This window comes from Chiloscyllium plagiosum, chromosome 9, assembly GCF_004010195.1.
Source record: "Chiloscyllium plagiosum isolate BGI_BamShark_2017 chromosome 9, ASM401019v2, whole genome shotgun sequence".
In the NCBI taxonomy this organism is placed as follows: Eukaryota; Metazoa; Chordata; class Chondrichthyes; order Orectolobiformes; family Hemiscylliidae; genus Chiloscyllium; species Chiloscyllium plagiosum.
Window position 1 is genome coordinate 3,953,195 of NC_057718.1, and position 23,955 is coordinate 3,977,149.

Here is a 23,955-nt window from a genome sequence, read left to right on the forward strand (position 1 = left end):
GGAAGGGGGAGGACTCCCGCGTAGAGAGCGCTCCACTGGGGATCCCCACCGCCCGGTGGCAAGTGGGCACGCCAAGGCGTGTCCGGACGGTGGATGAGGGAGAAGAGGTGGACGGTGTGCAGCAGCAGTCTGTACAGGGCTCTTCTTTTTATTTCCCTAAACAAAACAAAGTTAAAATTTCGAAGGCGGCTCAGGTTGTGGGGCGCAGGCTCCCGCGGGAAGTACGGGACCTTGGGGCCAATGTGAAATTCCGTCCGGGCTGGGGTGAGCGCGGACGGGATCCCACCGCACACCTGAGCGTCCTCCAACTGGTGCACTACGTCGGGTCCGAGCACCGCCGTTTTAAGGCGTCGGATGGCGATGGCCACGTACCGGACGTCTACCGCTGCCCTGCTCGCTATGTCCTGCGGCAGCGTCCAGCCCAGGCCCCCGGCACCCAGCACGTCCCCGACCCTGGTCACCCACGCCGGCACGGCCCTCCCCTCCGAACACTCCTGTTTATATCTGTCAGACAGGGCTCCCTGATTGGGGCTGTTAACAGCCCCAGTCAGGGAACTCATATTCTGAGATGTACACCTGGCTGATCTTATTGCAATCACAACATCCTTTCCCTTCTGTGTCCAGGATCGTAGGCCTGTTCTTTCTCTTGCAGCATCTTCTGGGATGTTTTCAGGTCTGTTTCCTCTGATTCAGACTTGGATACCAGCAGCAGATACCAGAGCACAGCCCACCTCTTGTGTCTGGACTATCTCAGAGGAAATTCATCCTCTTCTTCAGAAATTAAGGTCATCGAGGCTGCAACATCTACTGTGTCCATCTCGGAGTCCAAGCTTTCTTCAATGGTAGGAGCGGGGAACCCATGGGTTCTGACTGTTGTACCTGATGTTCTGAGGGGATAAGTATGTTTTGCTCACACACCGTTTGTGAATTTCCTGCTTTCATGTGGTCCACTTGCTTGTTCAGGACTGCCTCAATGACCCGAACTTAGTATGTCGCGGGAAAATCTCAGCAGGTCTGGCAGCATCTGTGAAGAGAAATCAGAATTCATATTTAGTGTCCATTTATATAAATTATTTGGATGTGAACATAGGAGGTATAGTTATTAAGTTTGCAAATGACACCAAAATTGGAGGTGTAGTGGACAGCGAAGAAGTACAATGGGATCTTGATCAGATGGGCCAATGGGCTGAGGAGTGGCAGATGGAGTTTAATTTAAATAAATGCGAGGTATTGCATTTTGGAAAAGTAAATCAAAGCAGGACTTGTACACTTCATGGTAATGTCCTAGGGAGTGTTGCTGAACAATGAGATCTTGTGGTGCAGGTTCATAGTTCCTTGAAATTAGAGTCGCTGGTGGATAGGATAGTGAAGAAGGCATTTCGTATGCATTCCTTTATTTGTCAAAGCATTGCATATAGGAGTTGAGAGGTCATGTTGTGGCTGTACAAATCATTGGTTAGGTCACTTTTGGAATGTTGTATGCAATTCTGGTCTCTTTCCTGTCAGAAGGACTTTATGAAACTTTAAAGGTTTCAGAAAAGATTTACAAGGATGTTGCCAGGGTTGGAGGGTTGAGCTACAGGGAGAATCTGGATAGGCTACTGCTGTTTTCTCTGGAGTGTCGGAGGCTGAGGGGTGACCTTATAGAGGTTTATAAAATCATGAGGGTCATGGATAGAATAAAAACAATGTTTTTTTCTCAGGGGACGGGGAGTCCAAAACTAGAGGGTATAGTATGAGGGTGAGAGGGGAAAGATATAAAAGCAATATAAGGGGCAACTTTTTTTATGCAAAGAGCTGCCAGAGGAATTGGTGGAGACTGGTACAATTACCACATCTGAATGGGTATATGAATTGGAAGGGTTTGGAGGCAAATGAGCCAAGTCCTGGCAAATATACATCTCTATGACTCTATCACCATTCTTCAGAACTAATGACAACTTGGAAAAGGATGGTTTTTATACACAAGATATGGTGGGGAGAAGAGCAAGATTAAATAATAGGTGCAGATAGAACCCAGTCAGAGAAAAAAAGTTTGTTGGACAGACAAAGAAGCAGTTAAAGGTCAGTCTAGGGGAATGAGCAGCCAGTGACGAGACAATTAGTGACTGACAATGGGTAATTTGGATGGTAGCAACCCATACAATGACAAGATCTGGTGTGGGGGGAGGGGGTAAGCATGGAGAAAGGTACCTCAAGCCCTAAAATTGTTAAGCTCGATATTGAGTCCAGATGGCTGCGGAGTTTCCAAGCGGAAAATAACATGCTGCTCTTCGCAGTATAAACAGCAAGTGAGAGACAGAGCAAAGCAATCCCACAGCCAATAGGTCAGATCGAAGCTTTGCAGTCCTGCCACATCCACGTGACAATGGTGGTCGACAATTAAGTAACTCACTGGAGGAGGAGGAACTTCCACAAAAATCCTCATCCTCAATGATGGAAGAGCCAACACATCAGTGCAAAAGATAAGGCCAAAGCTTTTGCAGTCAGAAGTGCTGAGTGGATGATCCATCTCGGACTCCTCCAGCTGTCCCCAGCCAAATTTCAGCCAATTCGATTCACTTCACATGATATCAAGAAATGGTTGGAGACTCTGGATATTGCAAAGGCTATATCCAGAATGACAACATTCCAGCAATAGTACTGAAGACATGTGCTCCAGAACTTGCTGCTCCCCTCACCAAGCTGTCCCATTAAGGTTACAACACTGGCATCTACCCAACAATGTGGAAAATTGTCCACATATTGCCTATTTATAAAAAAGCAGGACAAATCCAACCTGGCCAATTACCGCCCCATCAGTCTACTCTCGATCATCAGTAAAGTGTTGGAGGGCTTCATCAACAGAGCTATCAAGCAGCACCTGCTCAGAAATAACCTGCTCAGTGACGCCCAGTTTGGCTTCTGCCAGGGCCACTCAGCTCCTGACCCCACTACAGTTTTGTTTCAAACATGGACAAAAGAGCTGAATTCCAGAAGTGGGATGGGAGTGACAGCCCTTGACATCAAAGCTGCAGTTGATCAAGTGTGCCATCAAAGAGCCTCAGCAAAACTGGAATCAATGAATTTCAGGGGGCAAACTCTCTGCTAGTTGGAGTCATACACAAAGGAAGATGGTCGTGGTTATTAGAGATCAGTCAGCTCAGCTCCAGGACATCTCTGCTGGAGTTCCTCAGGGTAGTGTTCTTGGCCCAAACATCTTCAGCTGCTTCATCAATGACCTTTCCTCCATCTTAAATTCAGAAGTGGGGATGTTTGCCGATGATTGCACAATGTTCAGCACTTTTTGGAACTGCTCAGATACTGAAGCTGTCCATGTTAAATTGCAACAAGATCTGGACAATATATCCAAGCTTGGGCTGAAAAGTAGCAAGTAACATTTGCACCACACAAGTGACCATCACAAATAGGAGACAATCTAACCACTGCCCCCTTTGCATTCAACAATGTTACCATTACTAAATCCCCCATTATCAATATCCTGGGAATTATCATTGACCAGAAACTCATCTGGACTTACCATATAAACTCAGTGGCTACAAGAGCAGGTCAGAAGCTCCGAGTACTGTGGCGAGTAACCCACCTCTTGACTCCTCAACATCTGTCCACCAACCACAAGATACAAGTCAGGAGAGTGATGGGATACTTTCCACTGGCCTGAATGAGTGCAATCCCAACAACACTCAAGAAACTTGACACCATCCAGGATATACCCAACCCCCTTGATTGGCACCACATCCACTCCCTCCACCACCAGTGATCAGTAGCAGCAGTGTGTACTATCCAAAAGATACACTGCAGAAATTCACCATCTTCCAAACCCTTGACTATTTTCATCTAGGAGGACATTGGTAGTACATGTATGAGAGCATCACCATCTTCAGGTTCCCCTCCAAGACACTCAGCATTCTGAATTGGAAATTTATCACCATTCCTTTAGTGTCATTGGGTCAAAACGTTGGAAATACCCCCAAAAGACATTGTGAGTCAACCCACAGCAGGTGGACTGCAGAAGGCTGCTCACCTTCACCTTCTCAAGGGCAATTACGGACAAGCAATAAATGCTGGGCACAGCCAGCGATGATCACCTCACACAATGAATAAAAATTTTTAAAAGCCTTGCGTCAAGCATGCCTCTTACCCATGCAATGATCCTGAGATTCTAAGTGGGTACATTTCCTCAGCATTCACCCAGGAGAAAGGTATGGAGGATAGTGAGATCTGTGTGAAATGTACTAATATGCTGATATGCAGAGAATGCCTCCACTGTGGAAGCAGGCCATTCAGACCATTGAGTCCACATCGACTCTGAAGAGTGACCCACTCAGACCCACCTCATCCTGTTATTCTGCATTTCCCATTGTCATTGATTAGGACAGACCAACCAAAACATTCTTAAGCAGGCAGTCCCAGACCATAACTTTGCAATTTGCTTCAGTAAGTGCACAGTGGAAATTACCCCAAGTAAGTTCGTTTGGTTCACAACTGGATTTTAAAACAGACAAAACTTTATTCACAAAATTACACAATGAAACACAAAGAACAGAATAGAGAACCCCTACAGAACTCAATCTATCCAAATTAGACTTAATTATGCTGTTCTGAATATACACAACAGTCCCAATAAGCAAACTCCCTTTAACACCCAGTATAAATGGAACACATGCTTACAGGTTAAAGTTGAAGGACAGAGAGAGAGGGGGGGGTGGGGGTGGGGGGCAGAAACTGGGACACGTCGAAGAAACCCACACAGGCACAGGGAGAATGTGCAAACTCCACACAGACAGTCGCCTGAGACTGGAATCAAACCTGGGTCCCTGGGGCTGTGAGGCAGCAGATAGTCACTAAGCCATTGTACTGCCCGTTGCCACAGCACTTTGAGATCAAGAAAGAAATGCTAGATCTCTTCATGAGCATTAACGTGCATAGATCTGCAGGGCCCGATGGTATTTACATCATGTAACTGAGAGAGACAAGGAAGGAGATTGCTGGGACCTTCACCAAGATTTTTGTACCATTGCTAGCAACTGGAGAGGTCCCAGAGGACTGGTGAGTAGCTAATGTTGTTCCTCTATTCAAGAATGGAAATAGGAATAATCCAGGAAACTACAGACCAGCGAGTCCTACATCGGTGGTTGGGAAGATATTGGAGAGGATTCTTGGAGATATAATTTAAGCACATTTGGAAAAGCATGACCCAGTTACGGGCAGTCAGTATGGCTTTGTGCAGAGCAGATCATACCTTAGTGACTTGACTGAATTTTTCAGGAGGTGATGAAGGTGATCGATGAGGGTAGAGCAGTGGATGTTGAGTACGTGGATTGTAGTAAGGCCCTCATGGTAAGCTCATCCAGAAGATTAAATTGCATGGAATCCACAGTGACTTGGCTGTGTGGATTCAGAATTGGCTTGCCCATAGAAGGCAGAGCGTCATGGTAGAAGGTTTTTTTCCGGTTGGAGGTCCATGACCAGTGGTGTTCTGCAGGGATCCATCCTGGGACCTCTGCTCTTTATAATATTTACAAATGACTGGGATGAAAATGTCAATGGGAGGTTTAGTAAGTTTACAGATGATGCAAAGATCTGTGGAGTTGTGGACAGTATAAACGATTGTCAAAAGATACCGCGGGGTGTAGATCAGTTGCAGGAAAATGGCAGATGGAGTTTAATTTATATAAATATGAGGTGTTATACTTTGGGAGATCAAATTTTCAGAAAAGATATAGTTAATGGCAGAACCCTGAACAGCACTGATGTACAGAGGGATCTTGGGGTTCAATTCCATAGCTCCCTGAAAGGTATTATGCAAGTAGAGGGTGGTAAAGAAGGTGAATGTAATGCTTGCCTTTATTGGTCAGAGAATTAAATACAAAAGTCACGGTGTCATGTTCCAGCTTTATAAGAGTTTGATTTGGCCACACTTAGAGTATTATGTGCAATTCTAGTTGCCCCATTCCCCGGAAGGATATGGAGGATTTGGAGAAGGTGCAGAAGGGATTTACCAGGATGCTGCTTGAATTAGAGGGTATGAGCTATTAGGAGAGGCTCAGAAAACTTGGAATGATTTCTGTGGAGCAGTGATGGCTGAGGTGAAACTTGATAGATATCATATAAGATCATGGGATGGATTGATAGTGTTGACAACCAGAATCTTTATTCCAGAATTTAAATCTCTAAAACTAGGGAGTGTGCATTTAAAGTGAGACAGGGAATGTTCAAAGGAGATCTGAGGGGCAGGTTTTTCACACGGAGACTGGTAGGAGTGTGGAACATATTGCCAGGGGTGGAGGTAGAAGCAGATCCAATAGAGGTGTCTAAGAGATTTTTAGATAAGCACGTGAATATACCACACACGGATGAATATGGACAAAGGACAAGCAGAAGGAATTTGTTTCATTTAATTTCATTTTTGACACAACACTATGGGCTGAAGGGGTCATTCCTGTGCTATACTGTTCAATGGTCTATGTATCATGTTCTATGTTTTATCCAGGGCCATTTCCGTGGTCCTAGTACCCGGTCCTTGTTCCCTGAAGTAAACTATCGCTCTCGCTGAGTGGAGTTTTGAGTCCAACATTGGCATTTCTGATGCTATTTCACCCTCCCTCCCGGGTCTGGGAATATCAGGTTTAACCTGGTGTGGTGTCTTCTTTCCTTCAACATCTCTGCTGGAGCAATCCCTGTAGGTGCACAAAGGATAGTCTGAAAATTAAATAGGAGCCAGGACAGTTTGGTCTCAAGTATAAATTGACAGCTGTTTCTTTAAGCCTGGCTTCAAAGTTTGGACTGCTCTTTCTGCCAGATAATTGCATGATGGATGACATGGAGCTGTCCTTGCATGCCAAGTGCCATTTGACTTTAGGAAATACCTGAATCCTCTGCTGGTAAATGATGGATCGTTATCTCTGATCAGCACCTCAGGGAGACCATGTATTTCACCAGATACTCACAACCTTTTTACCATTGGCCCCACGTTTGACAATTGTGCTGATGCATGTCAAATCATTTTGAGTGGGTGTCCACACTGACTGAAAATACAGATCCTGTGAAAGGATTGACATAGTCGACGCGGAACTGGGACCAGGGTTCACTGGCCATTCCCATGAATATGAGGGAGCTGCGAGCCGGAATATTTGTCCGTGCTGGCACTCTGGGCACTGCTCACCAATGCGGCTGTGTCTGCATCCAATCCTGGCCACCAGACATTACTTTCCACCACATTTCCATTTTGGACACCCCTGGATGGCCCTGGGTGGAGATCAGCCAGGATCTGGCAGTAAGCTTTGCTCGGTGGAATCACTCCTGCTCCCGACAGTAATCTGCCGTCCTCTACGGTAATCAGGGCTCAGCCGGTCCAGAAAGATTTCAGTTCAGGTTGTGATGACCCTTTTACTTCCCCAAACAACACCAGCTGTTTTAGTTGAGGAAGGATCGGATCTTTTAGTGTCCACAGTCAGGTCTGGTCAGCGGTGACCAGAAGGATATCCAGAAAGTTTATAATTAGAACGGACCCTTCCAGTGACAGCATCACCGGTGGATTAATCTGTAAACAGGAGGTGGCTCAAGGCATTACAATTTCCATTTGGCCTTCTGGATAGTTTTCATCATCAAGTGCCCCTTTATTTACACATGTTTAGTACGTGACACTGATCCAACTCCCTCAGAACCAGCTCTCAGAGTGAACAGAACCCCTGATGCTCCTGTTTCTTTTATGTTTTCTACTTTCTTTTTTATAGTGAACAGAACTTCTGACACTCCTGTTTATTTTTTTATTTTTTATTTTTAAAATTTTTTTTCTGTTTTTCTATTTTACCCCCACACTACCACCTAATTGCGGTAGTGCTTATTTTTTCCCCAGCACCCATGTTGTGTGTGTGTGCAGGTATGAGACACAGTGAAAGACACAAGGTGCACAAATCTTTATTCGGTTTCCACCACCAGGAAGAAAGGAAACATCCAAGTGGCCAGTGACAAGCAGTGCCCTTCACATCAAAGGGCAATGTTGCATGATCAAGCAATTGTTCCTGTTTCCATCTGTCAGCCAGGGCTTCCTGATTGGACCAGATTAACAGCCCCAATCAGGGAACTCACATTCTATGAGGTCTACCTGGCTGACCTCATTACAACCACCACACAGGGTCCCACCATTAAGTGTATAGGTACTGCCCTGGTTTGCCTTACCAATGTGCAATGCCTCACATTTATCTGAAATGAACTCCATCTCGCAATCCTTGCACCACTGGCCCATCTGATCAAGGTCCCATTGGATTCTAAGATAATGATCTTCACTGTTCACTATAACATCTATTTTGGTGTCATCTGCAAACATACTAACCATATTTCCTACATTCACATTCATATCATTTATATAAACGATGAAAAGTGGATCCAGCACCAATTCTTGTAGAACATTTCTAGGCACAGGCCTCCACCACCACCCTCTGTCTCCTCCCTTCCAGCCAAGTTTGTAACAATTTACAAGCTCCCCCAGATCCCATGTGATGTCACTTTATGAACCAATCAATCACGCAGATCCTTCCTCAGTATGAGCTGGCTGTGAATTTATTCCATTAAAGGTCTGCTTTTTGTTCCTCAGTGAGAGACATCATCACAAATCCTCCCTCTGAATTATCTTCAACTTCCAGGAGAGTTTTAGCTCCCCTTTCATTTGTTTGTGGTGTCACATCAACCCTTACTGACAGATTTTCTTTATCTATTGCTCAGGTTCCCACACACGATAGATAGATCCAAGAAACCTGTTCCTAGAAGTGTTTGGTTTCTTGAACATGAGAACCAGGAGCAGGAATAGGCCATCTGGCCCTTCGAGCCATTCAATATGATCATGGCTGATTATTTCATGGCCTCAGCCCCACTTGCCTGTCCCCTTACCACAACCCTTAATTCCGTTACTGTTCAAAAATCTATCGATCTTAGCTTTAAAAACATGCAATAAGGAAACCTCAACTACTTCACTGGGCAGGGAATTCCACAGATTCACAACCTTCTGGGTGTAGAATTTCCTCCTCGATTCAGTCCTAAATCTGTTCCCCATTATTTTGAGGCTATGCCCACTTAGTTTCACCCACCAATGAAAAAATTCTCTCTATTTCTATTCTATCATTTGCCTTCATAATCTTATGTTTCAATAAGATTCCCCCCTCATTCATCTGAATTCCAATGTACATAATCCCAGTCTACTCAGTCTCTCCTCATAAGCCACCCCCCTCAATTCCAGGATCAATGTAGTGAACCTGCTCTGCACCCCCTCCCGTCCCAGTACATCCTTTAAACCTCTTTTCGACATTTTATATTTGTGGGTGAAGCCACAAGCTTTCATCTAGTCAAGCCATTTCCCAAAAGTGAGTCTACATTTATGAGACCACGGAGGGAGGTATGTGGGTGGTGGGGATGGGGGATGGGGGGATGTGATGGGGAATTATTTGTGGGAATAGTAGGAGAAAATGAAAGGGAAATGTGGAATTGATCCAGGGGATTTAAAGTGATATGAATAATATCATGGAGAGTTGGGGAGAATGGAGTGTGAAGTGACACCAATGAAAAGGATCATGCTCCAGGGATAAATGTTAGGAAGAGAAGTGTTGAGAATCAGGCTAATGAAGATAATTATTTGGGATAAACATTCTGCCAGCCCTTTCCTGACTTGGGGAAAAGGGAGTATGTGAGACGGATGGCAGGATTGGGGCCGTTGCTGATATACAGTATTTGCATCATTGCACGCCACGGGTGAGGTTTCGGAAGACTGGAGGATAGCAAGTGTTGTGTTCTTGTTCAAGAAGGGCTGCAAAGGGAAATCTGGGAACTATAGACCAATTAAGCCTAACATCTATGGTAAACAAATTACTTGAGAAGATTCTGATGGATAAGGTGTACATGTATCTAGAAAGACAGGGTTTGATTAAGAGTAGTCAACATGGACTTGTGAGTGGGAGATCAAACCTCACAAAATGTTAGAGTTCTTTGATAAAGTGGCCAGGAAGGTTGATGCAGGTAGGGCAGTAGATGTAGTCTATATAGATTTCAGTAAAGCCTTCGATAATGTTCCACAAGATAGACTAGGGGGATCTGGCAAATTGGATACACAATTGGTTTAATGATGGGAAGGAGACTGTAATAGTGGAAGGATGCTTGTTGGATTGGAGGCCTGTGACTAGTGGAGTGCCTCAGGGGTCGGTCTAGGCCCATTATTGCTTGTTATCTATGTCAATGATTTGGATGAGAATGTACATGGCATGTTTAGTAAGTTTGCAGATGACAGTTCAGGTGCACGGTCCTCTGAAAGTGGAATCACACCTAGACAGGGCAGTGAACAAGGCTGTTGGCACACTGGCCTTCATCAGTCAGGGCATTGAGTAGATAAGTTGAGAAGTTATGTTGCAGTTATCCAGGACATTGGTGAGGCCGCACTTGGAGTCTTCTGTTCAGTTTTTGTCACCTTGATCTCAGAAGGATATTATTAAACTAGAAAGCGTGCAGAAGAAATTTACAAGGAAGTTGCCAGGACTCAGGGGACTGATTTATAGGGTGAGAAGATTTTTCTTTAGAGCATAGGAGACTGAGGGGGGATCTTTCAAAGTGCATAAGCATGCATGGATATTTTGGGCCGAAGTAACTGTCTCCGAGCTGTAGGACCTTATGACTCAATGATTCTATGATTGGTTTGGACAAGGTACCTGGGAGCTGGAGTACGAAGTGTGTTAGGACACAGGGTAAACCTCTCTGCCAACTTAAACCAGCAACATTGAAAGGATTCACCCTGTGCTGTAATCTGTTAAAATTCGAGAGGCAAAGAACTATCACAGAGGTAAATATTTGAAGTAAAAAATAATAACATTATCTTTTAAGTCCAACAGAGAATATTAAAACTAACAACTATTTACAACTTCTTTCTCTTAAACCTATCTTTTGCTTCCCACTCTCTAATACTTGGTCGATATCAGGTCGGTTTTACCTCCCACTCAACAATAATTGTCCAATAAAAAATTTACGAAACAATAATCAGGTTTCAAAACCAGTCAGCTTTGTTGAGTTACCTCTGTAGATTTTCCTCTGTAGATTCTCTCTCCAGGTCGGTTTTAATGTTTTGCAGTGCAAACACCTTCCCCACACAAGTACGTCTCAGTTCTTAAACTAGCTGCCTACACCTCTTGATATTTTGGCAGTTCACTCTAGCTGTTCAAAATGTCCGGTTTTATACCCAAACCATCAGATCATTTCATTGGTTTTAATATTATCAAAATACTAAATTCAAACCTGATTGGAGTTTGGTATCTTGGGACATAATTTAAACTGATTGGTCGAATTTGAATTTGTTTTTGTCTCATGGCAGCCCAGCTCCTGCTATTTGTGCCAACCATGTGTTACATTGTTACCTTGTTCAGAACACTTTGTGCTCTGTCAGGCAGGCCTTGCTAGCTTTCAACTTTCTTATGGATAGAGTATCGCGACACCTTCAAAACAAATGTGTGTGTGAAAAGCTGGACCCGGGGTCTCTGAGCAGCCTCTGGGCACAGTCTGGCACAGGTCAGTTAGTACTCAGGTGATTACCAGTGCCAGTGAATACTCAAGGGTTCTGTATACATGGCAGTGAAAGAACTTTGAGGCTTCAGGGTCAGGATCGAGGAGAGCAGTGTCTGTAATGATCATGAGAATGGATATTGTAATGAGATATGACAGTAAAATGCAGGAATAGAAGTAGGCCATTTGGCCCATCTAGCCTACTCCACCAGTCAATAGGATCATGGCTGATCTGACAACCCTCAAACCCATTTTCCTGCCTTTCCTCCATGACCCTTGACTCTCTCACTAATTAAATCTCTGTCCATTTCAGCCTTGAATCTCCTTAATGAACCAGCCATGATAGCCCTCTGTGAGAAAGAGTTCCACAGGTTCACAACCCTCTCAGAGAAGAAATTTCTCCTTGACTCTGTTTGAAATATGTGACCCGGTATTCTGAGATTGTACCCTCGAGTCCGAGATTATCCCACAAGAGGAAACTAGCTCTCTGCATCGACCCTATATCACGTCCTCAATATCCTATATGTCTCACTAAGTTCTTCTCATATTCTCCTCAACCCAGATGAACACTGGCTTGACCTACTCAGCATCTCTTCATAAGAATAACTCTCCACACTCAGGATCAACCGAGTGAACCTTCTCTGGACTGCCTCCAATGTCAGTGTATTTTTCCTCAGATAAGGGGCCCACAACAGTCCACATTATTCCAGCTCTGGTCTAACCAGCGCCTTGTATAGTTGTAGCAAAGTCTTCCTATTTTTATCCTCCATTCCCTTTGAAATAAAGGCCAACATTCCATTTTCCCTCCTTACTCTCTAATGAACTTGGATGCTAGCTCTCAGTGATTCATATACACTCTACAACCCTCCCAGTCCCTCTGTGCTGGGCTGTCAAGCAGTCTTTCCCCTCATGGGAGGCAATGACCAAGTGGGATCATCACTGGATTATTAACCCAGAGACCCAGGGCATGTTCTGAGATGTTCTGAGACTCGATATTCAAATCCCTCCACGGAAAATGTTGGAATTTGAATTCCTTAAAAACCTGGAATTATACATCTGTTGATTGTTCGGGAAAAGCTATCTGATTTACTGCCATCCTTACTGGTTTGGTCTACATGTGACTCCAGACTCACAGCAAAGGAGCCGATTCTTAATTGCGCCCTGAGCCACCCTGAAAATACCACATTTACCCCAACTCTCTGTCATCCTTTAGTTATCCATTCAGCTGTCCATGCTAGCTCCAATACCACAGACTCACATTGAATAAGTAGCCTCATGTGTGATACTTTAACAAAATGTTTTTGCAAATCTAAATATATTACATGGACTGTATCCCCTTCATCTACCCTGCTTCATACCTCATCAAAGTGGTTCTAGTAAATTTGTCTGGCATTATTTATCCTTCATGATAACATGCTGATTCTGCTGGACCATGTTATACATTTCTAAATGTTCTGCCGATACTATCACCATCATCACCATCATTATTATTATTGCTATTGCTGAGGATGAGCTGCCTTCTTGAACCACTGCAGTCCATGTCCTGCAGGTAGACCCATAATGCTCTAAGAGAGAGAATTCCAGCATTTTGACCCAGTGACACCGAAGGAACAGCAATATATTTCCAAGTCAGGGTGGGGAATGACGTGGTGGAGAACTTGCAGGGGGTGGAGTTCCCATGTATCTGCTGCCCTTGTCCATCCAGATGGAAGTGAATGTGGGTTTTGATCATGCTGCAGAAGAAATTGATGTGTCCAAAATGTTGATGAAATTCTCAACAGTTAAGAAATATTATTTAACACACTGTTTATTTAATTATTTTTGTTTATGTTGATGCATTTGGTTTGATCTGAATCAGTCACAGATACAACTCAATGGTATAGTGTAACAACCTGTTCTCTCTGTTTAACTCAAAACCCCGACCACTCCATCAGATCCTTTCAATACGGCAGTACAGAGAATCTGTTCTTGGGAGAATAAACTTGTTATCTTTTTCTTTAAAGGCATCACCGGTCCAGTCCTTATCCAATCTCCAATCCTGCAACGTGTCACCGAGGGTCACACTGCCCGGTTACAGTGCACTATGAGGAATTCTGCAGTAACACACACCGATGTTCAGTGGTACCGACTGTCCCCAGAGCAAATTATGGAGCGGGTTTCAACACATCCAGGAAGTGGCTCTACACAATGGAGCCCAGGATTCACTGAGCGATTCCAGCCTTTCAGAGACCCCTCCGGCGTCATTCTGACCATCACAAACGTGCAGCCCAGTGACACTGGGGTCTATTATTGCTCAGTCTGGGGCTGGATCTATGGGAAAGGAAGCCAGCTCATTGTTGACAGTAAGTAAAGTTGACACATCAATCACCTTCAACAATAACCTTTTGCCCAAAAAACGAGTTGGAGATCAGTTTGTGATCAAGCAGATTGAGGAGATGAAAAGGAATGATCTCGGGGATGGATTCACTGTGGGGAGGAATCTCAGGTCACGTTCAATGGGGAGTGGAGAAATGGGATTTTTTTCATGACAATGAGAGGAGGATTTTTAGTGAAATGTGGAGTTTCATCCTAGAGAACAAGTGATATTAATTTCATTTGACTCATAAGCGTGTCAGTGCCATTGCCTGGATGAGCAGAGTCAGGGAGATTGCTCTGTGAGGTTCCCCACCCCAGGGATTGGGAATGAACCATAGAGCTTAAAGGGACACATGCATCTCTCTCTATTTGAGAGACAAATGGTTCAATCCAGGTTAAAGGGAACCACGCCGCATCAAGCACATGGAAAGGGGAGAGGCTTGCTCTCCATGAGCTCTCACAGCTGAGACTGGGATTGAAGTTGAGATGTTGTCATTATTCTGCATTATACTCCAGCCATCTGAGCCACCTGACTGGGGAAGAGTGAACATAATATTCTGGGAGTTTCCAACATAATTAACTGGAGGTTCATGTTGAATGTTGCTGAGAGCCTGGCTTCAGTCCCCATCCTGGCTCAGGTAGGTCCTGGGGCTTTCTCTTCTACTTGCCCCATTGTGGGGGAGTGGGCAGCAAATAGCAGATCAGATGTATTGCAGAGAGATGTGAGGATACTCTGATTGGATGGACAAATTAGAGCAGCGGAGACAATTTTATGTGAAAGTGCAATTTTAACGTGTGTGCAGGAGCAGGCGAAACTGAGAGTATACTATTTAGTCGAAAAAGAGCCATTAAATTCATAAAGTAACAACAGAACCTCTCTTTAAAGTGAACAGAAACCTACACATGATAATATATGGAGTATGACAAAACTGGAATATGGAACTTTTGGACATTTCCTTGAGAAGGAGTATTTACCACAGGATCACTTGGGTCTGAAAGATCAAAATCTGTTGTGGTTTACAAAATTCAAATGAATTCTTAATGAAGCAAGGATACTAAGAATAGAGAAGAAATTGGTTTTATTGCTAAGCTGCTGGACTGACTGATTTTGAATACAGCTCAGTAACAGTTTCTGGGTTCAGGTAACTATATGCCTTCACAGATCAAAAGGAGAGCAGCTGAAGCAAAATTGTCAAACTGACCGAAAACAGTGAAAAAAAAATCCATTAGTTCTGATAAAAAGAGAAAAAATCTTCAAGCAGGATCAGCTGCATGATTTCTTCCTCTCAGTCAATAGAAGACAAGGAAAAAGATAATGTTTCCAATATCAGGGTTTCAGACTATTTCCTATTGGAATTTGAAATATGGTCAGAAGATCTCCCATCAATATATAAGATTACTTACAGTGTGGAAACAGGCCCTTCGGCCCAACAAGTCCACACCGACCCGCCGAAGCGCAACCCACCCATACCCCTACATTTACCCCTTTAACCTAACACTACGGGCAATTTAGCATGGCCAATTCACCTGACCCGCACATTTTTGGATTGTGGGAGGAAACCGGAGCACCCGGAGGAAACCCACGCAGACACGGGGAGAACGTGCAAACTCCACACAGTCAGTCGCCTAAGTCGGGAATTGAACCCGGGTCTCTGGCGCTGTGAGGCAGCAGTGCTAACCACTGTGTCACTGTGCCGCCCATAACTTCCAGGAATCATCCTCATTGAAGGAACTTTGAGAAGCTAGCACATTCTACCACCTGAAGTGAGTTCCTTACCCCCCTGGGATGGTTGTTCTTTCAGACTTTTTTTTTTAAAACAGCCCAAACTAATTCTGCAGAGCCATGTTGCCTTGTCTGTAAATCAATGTATGTTTGAGGTTAATGGAAAATGGTTTAATCCCAAAAAGAAATGTTGTTGCTAATGTGATGAAGTTGAAGGAATGTACTATACCTTTAAGAGAGACTGAATGCTGTTCTGAATTGAGAACTTAAAAGCACCTGGGTAATATGACTAGAAGGCAGTCTCAGAGTGTACTGGAAAATTGAAAACACATAACATTTGGCTGTGAAATTGATACCTAAGTTGGTTACTGTTTTGACAACAATTCAAATGTAATCAATCAGTTTAAATTATGCCCCAAGATAAGAAAACTGTATCGAGTTTTTTTTAGATTCCCTACAATGTGGAAACAGGCCTGTCTGCCCACCAAGTCTACACCAACCCTCCGAAGAGTAACCCACCCAGATGCATTTCCCTCCAACGAATGTACCTAACACTATGGGCAATTTAGTATGACCAATTCACCTGACCTGCACATCTTTGGACTGTGGGTGGAAACCAGAGCACCCGGAGGAAACCCCGCAGACACCGGGAGAATGTGCAAACTCCACACAGACAGTTGCCCGAGGCTGGGATCAAACCTAGGACCCTGGTGCTGCGATGCAGCAGTGCTAACCACTGAGCCACTGTGCTGCCCATGTTTTTATTTTGCCAACATAGAACCAATGAGACAATACAATGTTGGAGATATTAAAATGCAGACATTTTGAAAATTGGATACGGAGAAGCTGCCATTGCAAGAGAGCCAAGAAATTCCAAAATACTGATATCGAAGGTACCTTTTCACATGAAATATGTTAAAGAAGGGTTCACCGCTGTGTTGTAATGCAAATCACATTTTCTGCTTGTTTAAACAATCAGTCTTGAACATAATAAATAAATTATTTTTGAGGTCATTAATTAAACTGCTTTTCTTTAAAACTTTGGATCGGCAGACAGAAGAGAGACAAATTGGCTCTATTGTTGATTCAGTGTTACATTTAGTACAGCTCGTAGTTTATTGGTGCTTGATTATGAGTGCACTCTCTCCATTAGAGTCTAAACACTGAGATGTGAGATGTATGGTTTCTATATGATGTTAATATTACCTTGTTTGGAATTTGGATTTTGAACTAGTGGCATGTAGGTTTTGGTCTTTGTGTGTACAACAGGATTTAAAGATCAAAATGTCAATATTTCTGAAGTTATAATTTCTAAGTACAGTAATGCTTATTTTTTTCCCAGCACTCATGTTGTGTGTGTGTGCAGTTGTAGGACACAGTGTATAACAACAGGTGTGTAAATCTTTATTTGTATTCCACCACCAGGAAGAAAGGAAACACCTGAGTGGCCAGTGACAAGCAATGCCCTTCTCATTTAAAGGGCAATGCTGTGTGATCAAACAAGTGATGAAGAGGCCATCAAAATAGAGTTGGAGGGGGAAATAAAACACTCTCTGGTATCTGTATTGTGTAAAGCGTTACTGTTGGGATATTTTGCTGTGTGTTTCAAAGCCTTTAAAATAGTGTTTTATGCATATAGCTTGCTTCATTATATTTATTCAGCTCTATTTGCACAAAAAAATCACTTCATAAAACTCATAAAATATATTCACCTCTTGTTGAAACCAAGTCTGCTGCATTGTGTGTTTCTTTCTCAGTGAAACACCTGCTAGTTTTATACAAAAAAGAATCCAAACCAGATTTCAGTCTGGAATCAAACTTGACATCAAGTGGGACCACAACAACCACCAATCAAAGTGATTGTGACTGTTCCCCTTGGAGAAGATCTATCACTAACATTAAGCAGGAAAAGGGAAGGAAACACACACAAAGAAAGGAAAGTGCTAGAAAGACCAGAAAAAGGTTAAAAAAAAATGTTATCCAACCTGCAGACAAAGGACACTTGACAGTCATTTTAAATCCAAGAGACTAAATTGAGAAAGTGAATACATTATTTTCAGATACTAACACTTACTAACAAATGGCGTTAGACCTGACCCCACAACTAGAGAACTGAACCATAGCCCACTTAAAAAAAAACTTCAGAAATCTGGAGAAATAAAGAAGACAATTTCCAAAAAATGAAACCAGATGGATCCAACATACCATGCTTCTACGGATTACCCAAAATTCACAAACCAGGAGCCACCCCCCTACCTCAGACCCACAAGTCTTGCTATCTAGAACACCAACTTACAGATTAGACAAGAAGCTACACCAAAGACTAAAACACTTATTAGAAGACTCACACCACTCCATCCACTCCACCCAAAAATTCCTGAAAAGCATCAAAGACACAAAGATAGAAGAGGATGAAATAATGGTCTCCTTTGACGTAACAGCCCTGTTCACATCCATCAACATCAACCTGACCAAGGAAATACTGACTACATTATTAGAAGAACCAAAGACACATACATCAAACACCACCAACTTCATCAGTAAGGAAAGTATCGTTAAGCTAGTGGACCTATACCTTACTACCCACTTCATCTTCAACAACAAACATACAGACAAACCAACGGAACACCCATGGGATCTCCGATATCAGGTACTTAATAGAAGCAAACTCAAACAAACGGCTCTGCCAAATATCCAACCCATCCACTACATGGATGATACCTTTGTCATCATGAAACAAAACAAATTAGAGGAAACCTTCAAAACCATCAATATTAATCTTACTGGCATCAAATTCACTAAAGAAGAGGGAAACAACAACAAATTGCCATTCCTAAATCTCGCAATGGGGAACTTCAAACCAATGTCTACAGGAAAACAACACATATGGACCAAATACTGAACTACAGAAGCAATCATCCCAACACCCACAAAAGAAGTTGCATTAGAACATTATTTCAATGAGCCACTACATACTGCAGCATAGCAGAACTACAAAGAGCAGAGGAAAATCACCTACACAGTGTATTCAAAACGAACAGGTACCCAATGAACACAGTCTGCAGATTTCTCAGCAACAAACCCAAACAAGCAGATAAAACACCTCCAGAAACCCTAGCCACTCTCCCCTATATTAAAGACATCTCAGAAATGACTGCCAGACTACTCAGACCTCGTGGCATCATGGTAGCCCATAAACCCACCAACACACTAAAACAGCAGCTAATGAACTTGAAAGCCCCTATGCAGACAACAAGCAAAACTAATGTCATTTAAAAAATATCTTGCAAGAACTGTAACAAACACTACGTTGGACAAACAAGTAAAAATCTAGCCACCAGGATACATGAACATCAACTAGCCACAAAAAGATATGACCCACTCTCACTAATATCCTTATGTACAGATGAGGAAGGACACCACTTCAACTAGGACAACACATCCATCCTAGGACAAGCCAAACTGAGAAAGAGAACAGGAAATGACATCACCACAGGAAATGACATCACCAATGCAAGGAAGTCTAAATACATAAATAGAAAGCAGGCCATGCTACCAGTGCTTCATCCAGAGACTCGCTGATGATGTTACCTAGTATGTTGATGAAATGTCTGAAAACAAACCTTCCAGCTCAGCGAGCAAACGTACATCCAGAACCTCAACCTGAGTTACAGACCTTCTCAAAACTTGCTTACACTAATAGTTATTAAAGTTAGTTAATTACAGAAGCAAGGTTGGTTTGATCTGCCCCAACTTCACTGCTTCAATCTTGAATCAGTTCTTTATTTAATACAGACCTTGTTCACTTTGAACAACTGGCAGTACGTTGTAAACTGGAGATTTGATTTTTAAATTCTTAATGTTTTCCCCTCAAGGTGTATCTGGTCCAGTCCTTCTCCAGTCTCCAATCATGGAACGTGTCATCGAGGGTTACACTGCCCAGTTACAGTGCACCATGAGGAATGCCACAGTAACACACACTGATGTTCGCTGGTACAGACAAGAGCCCGGGAGTCATGTGAAGCTGTTTTTCACACGTGAAAGAAAGAGTTACACACAATGGAGCCCAGCATTCACTTATAGAATCTGGTTTTCCAGAGACTCCTCCAGTAACAGTGTCATTCTGACCATCACAAACGTGCAGCCCAGTGACACTGGGGTCTATTACTGCACAGTGCAGGGAAGGATCTATGGGAGAGGAAGCCTGCTCATTGTAGACAGTAAGTAAAGTTTACATGACAATCAGCTCCAGTAATAACCTCTTGCCCAATGAATGAATTGGAGATCAGTTTGTCATCAAGAAGATTGAGGAGGTGATGGAGAGTGATCTCGGGGATGGATTCACTGTGGGGAGGAAGTTGAGCTCAGATTCAGTAATTGCCCAAAGTTGCCCCTCTCTGGGTTTAGCCTCAGGGGGTATCTATGGGGGTTAGTACAGTGTGGGTGTTTGCTGAGCTTCATCTTCATTGTGTCATCATGTTGGACAGACATTTGGAGAGAGTGGAAGCAGCCTTGGGATGATTGGAGGAGGTGGAGTGACAATGCAGTGCCGAGGGAGAAGGAAATGTTGAGCAGGTTTTTGAGGGTGAAATGATGATGGCAAGGCACACAGGAATGGTGCCCTGGGGACAGCGCAGAGACGATCAGAATCTAGAGGAGAAACCACTGGTGCTGGGAGGAAGCTGATGATGGGAGCAGCCAGAGGGGGACCCTGGTAGAGCAGCGCGAGGGGCTGCAATGTGTGTCTGAGACTTTCCAACAGAAATTGGACTCAATGGTGCTCAAAGGAGTGGAGAGCTGAGAGAATAAGGGGATGGAGAGACAGTGAGACATACAGTCACACCGAGATCAGTTGTGCTGTTGATCTGTGGAGGCTCAGTATTTGGGCTGAGAGTGAACTTGGATTCCAGGATCTGGAACAGGGAGTGAGCAGGAGCTGGCTCCCCATTGCAAGAGGCAAGAGGCAGTCGGATGGTTGGTCTGGATTGTGGGGACAGAGGACTCTGCGTGATGCTGCTAATTAGCCTGGAAAGGAGCATTGTTGATGTGAGGGGCTCCATGCTCACAATTCCCTCACACAGGCGGTTCTCTATTTCGATCAATTTTCTGACAGTTCGTTGTGTTTGTTAAGATGTGATTGTTCCAAAATGATTCTTTACTGACTTTGATAAAGAAAGTGTCCATCCATGACAATGTGGGCTGTTTCACTGGGACCAGAGGGCAAGCAGGGTGTCTGTGCAGAATGTTTCAGTCTTGTTAATGATGGTGGTGGGAGTAGAGGCAGTGGGTGCCTTCTTTACCATCTTAACCACTTGTATTGCCACTTTCAGGGAGCTATGGGCTTGCATCCCAAGATCCTTCTGGATATCAATGCTCCTGCAGGCCCTGACATTTATTTATTCTTTCTTCTTGCATTTGACCTCCTAAAATGTATCACCTCTCACTTGTCCAGTTGAAACTCCATCTGCCATTTCTCCACCCAACTTTCCAACTAACCAAAATCCCACTCTATCCTTTGACAACTTTCTTCAATATCCACTGCAAACTTACTGAAGCATAGAAAATAAGAGCAGAAATCGGCCATTCGGCCCTTCGGGCTTGCACCACCATTCAAAACTATTGTAGCTGATCATACAATCTCAGTATCCCATTCCTGCTTTACCTCCAGACCCTTTGATCCCTTTAGCTGGAGGGGCCACATCCAGCTCCCTCTTGAATATACCTTGCCCAAACAGCTGCCTGTGAAAGAGAATTCCACAGGTTGACAGCTCTTAGTGAAGAAATGCTTCCTCATCTTTGTTCTGAATGGTTTACCCCTTATTCTTATACCGTGAGCCCTAGTTCTGAAATTCCCCAACATTCAGGACATTTACCTGCATCTAACCTGTTAAGTCCCATCAGGATTTTATATGTTTCCATGAGATCTTCCCTCGTTTATCTAAATTCCAGCGACTACAAGCCTCGTTGATCCAGTCTTTCCTCATATGTCAGTCCTGCCATCCTGGGAATCAGTCTGGTGAACCTTCATTGGACTCCCTCAATAGCAAGAATGGCCTTCCTCAGACTAAGAGATCAAAACTGAACACAATACTCAAGGTGTGGCCTCACCAAGGCCCTATATAACTGCAGCAAGTTGTCCTTACTCCGATATGCAAATCCTCTCACTATGAAGGCCAGCATGACTTTAGCTTTCCTCACTGCCTGCTGTACCAGCATGCCAACCTTCAATGACTGTTCCACTGTGACACCCATGTCTCATTGCGCCTCTCCTTTTCCTAAACTGCCACCATTCAGATAACTATCTGCCTTCCTGTTTTTACAACCACAGTGATAACCTCACATTTATCCACATTATACTACATTTGTCAAGTATTTGTCTACTCAGGCAGTGTGTCCAAACATACTGCAGCCTCTTATCCTCCTCCTCACAGAGCACACTGCCACCCAGCTTAGTGTCATCTGCACATCTGCATTCAATTCTTTTGTCCAAATTGTTAATGGATATTGTGAGCAGTTGGGGTCCCAGCAATGAACCCTGCAGTACCCCACGCTTGCCACTCTGAAAAGGACATGTTTATTCCAATTCTCTGCTTCCTGTCTGCCAATCAGTTCTCTCTCCACGTCAAAGCATTACCTCCAATACCTTGAGCTTTAATTTTCCTGACTATTCTCATGCCTGGAATCTTGTCAGAGCATTTTGAAAGTCCAGACACACAACATTTACTGCTTCACCCTTGTCCACTTTACTGGTCACATCCTCAATAAAAGTCCAGAAGATTTGTCAAGTATGATTTCCCTTTAATGAATCTATGCTGATGAGAACCAATTCTGTCACCACGTCCCAAATGCTTAGTTATTACATCCTTAATAATTGATTCCAGCATTTTCACCACCACCAATGTCAAGCTAACTGGCCGAAAATTCCCCATTTTCTCTCTCCCTCCATTTTTAAAGAATGGGGTTGCATTAGCTATTTTCCAATCCATTGGATCTCTTCCAGAGTCTACAGAATGCTGGAAAATGACCACCCATGCATCTGTTATTTCTAGAATATCCGGTCCTGTGGACTTATCAGGTTTTAATTCCATAAGTTTCCCCAATACCATTTCCTGACTAATAAGGATTTCTTTCAGTTCCTCCTTCATGTCTCCAAGTATTTATTGAAGGAAGATCCAAAGTATTTAGTCAACTGAAAAAAAAGCCCAAAAGAACTCCAGCTGCTACAAATCCAAAACAGAAACAGAAGTTGCTGGAAAAACTCAGCAGGTCTGGCAGCATCTGTGAACAGAAATCAGAGTTCAGGCTTCAGGTCCAGTAGCCTTTCCTTTGAATTGTTGAGAAAGGGTTACCAGGCTCAATTCTCTTCTCAGGTGCTGCCAGACCTACTGAGCTTTTCCAGAAACTTCTGTTTTTATATTTGTTTAACTGGTCCACCATCTCTTTGTTGTTCATTATGAATTCACTTGATTCTAACAGCAAGTGACCTACATTTGTCTTCACCAGTCTTTTGATGGTCACTTATGTATAGAAGCTTTTACAGTCAGAATTTATGTTTTCCGCAAGCTTACCTTCATATTCTATTTTCCCTTTCCGAATTAAAACCTTTGTCCTCCTCTGCTGAATTTTAAATTTCTCCCAGTCCTCAGGTTTACTGCTTTTTCTGGTGAAGTTATCAGTCTCATCCTTGGCTTTAACACAGTTCCTGATTTCCCTTGTTAGCCATGGTTGAGTCATGTTCACTGTTTTACTCTTATGTCTGTCAGGAATGTACAATTGTTGAAGTTCATCCACGTAATCTTTAATTGTCTGCCACTACCTATCTACCGTCAGCCCAATAAGTATCCTTGGCCAGCTTATCCTTGGTAATGCATGTCTCATACGTCAACGTTAACTTTCTTTAAGTTCAGGATCCTAGCTTCAGATTTAATTGCCATCTTAATGAAGGATTCTACCATATTATGGTCATTATTGCCTCAAGGATCTCACAGGCATGCTGTTTTGGAAAGTGTAGCGGGTGATGGATTCTCAGCGGAACATAACACGAACAGCAAAGTTTCTGGTATTGAGACTGGCTCTAATGCAACGAAGGGTACGTCGGCTTCCAAGAGATCAATTGTGTAAGGGGATTCTGTAGTCCAAGGTACAGACAGACGTTTCTGTGGCCAGTAGCGAAAAAGCAGAATGGTGTGTTGCTTCCCTGGTGCCAGGATCAAGGATGTCTCAGAAAGGGTGCAGAATGTTCTCACGGGGGAGAGGGGCCAGCAAGAGGTCATTGTCCACATTGGAACCAACGATATAGGAAGGGAAAAGGTTGAGATTCTGAAGGGAGATTACAGAGAGTT

General features: G+C 43.5%; 1 protein-coding gene across 1 annotated transcript in view; it reads left to right on the forward strand.

The window, feature by feature from the left end:
* Window positions 1-23,955, forward strand: part of LOC122553154 (basement membrane-specific heparan sulfate proteoglycan core protein-like) — an 82,206-nt gene that overhangs the window by 14,857 nt on the left and 43,394 nt on the right. The window contains exons 2-3 of the mRNA XM_043696742.1: window positions 13,539-13,877; window positions 19,489-19,833. Coding sequence (XP_043552677.1) covers window positions 13,539-13,877; window positions 19,489-19,833 — 684 coding nt within the window. The remainder of the gene's footprint in view (window positions 1-13,538; window positions 13,878-19,488; window positions 19,834-23,955) is intronic.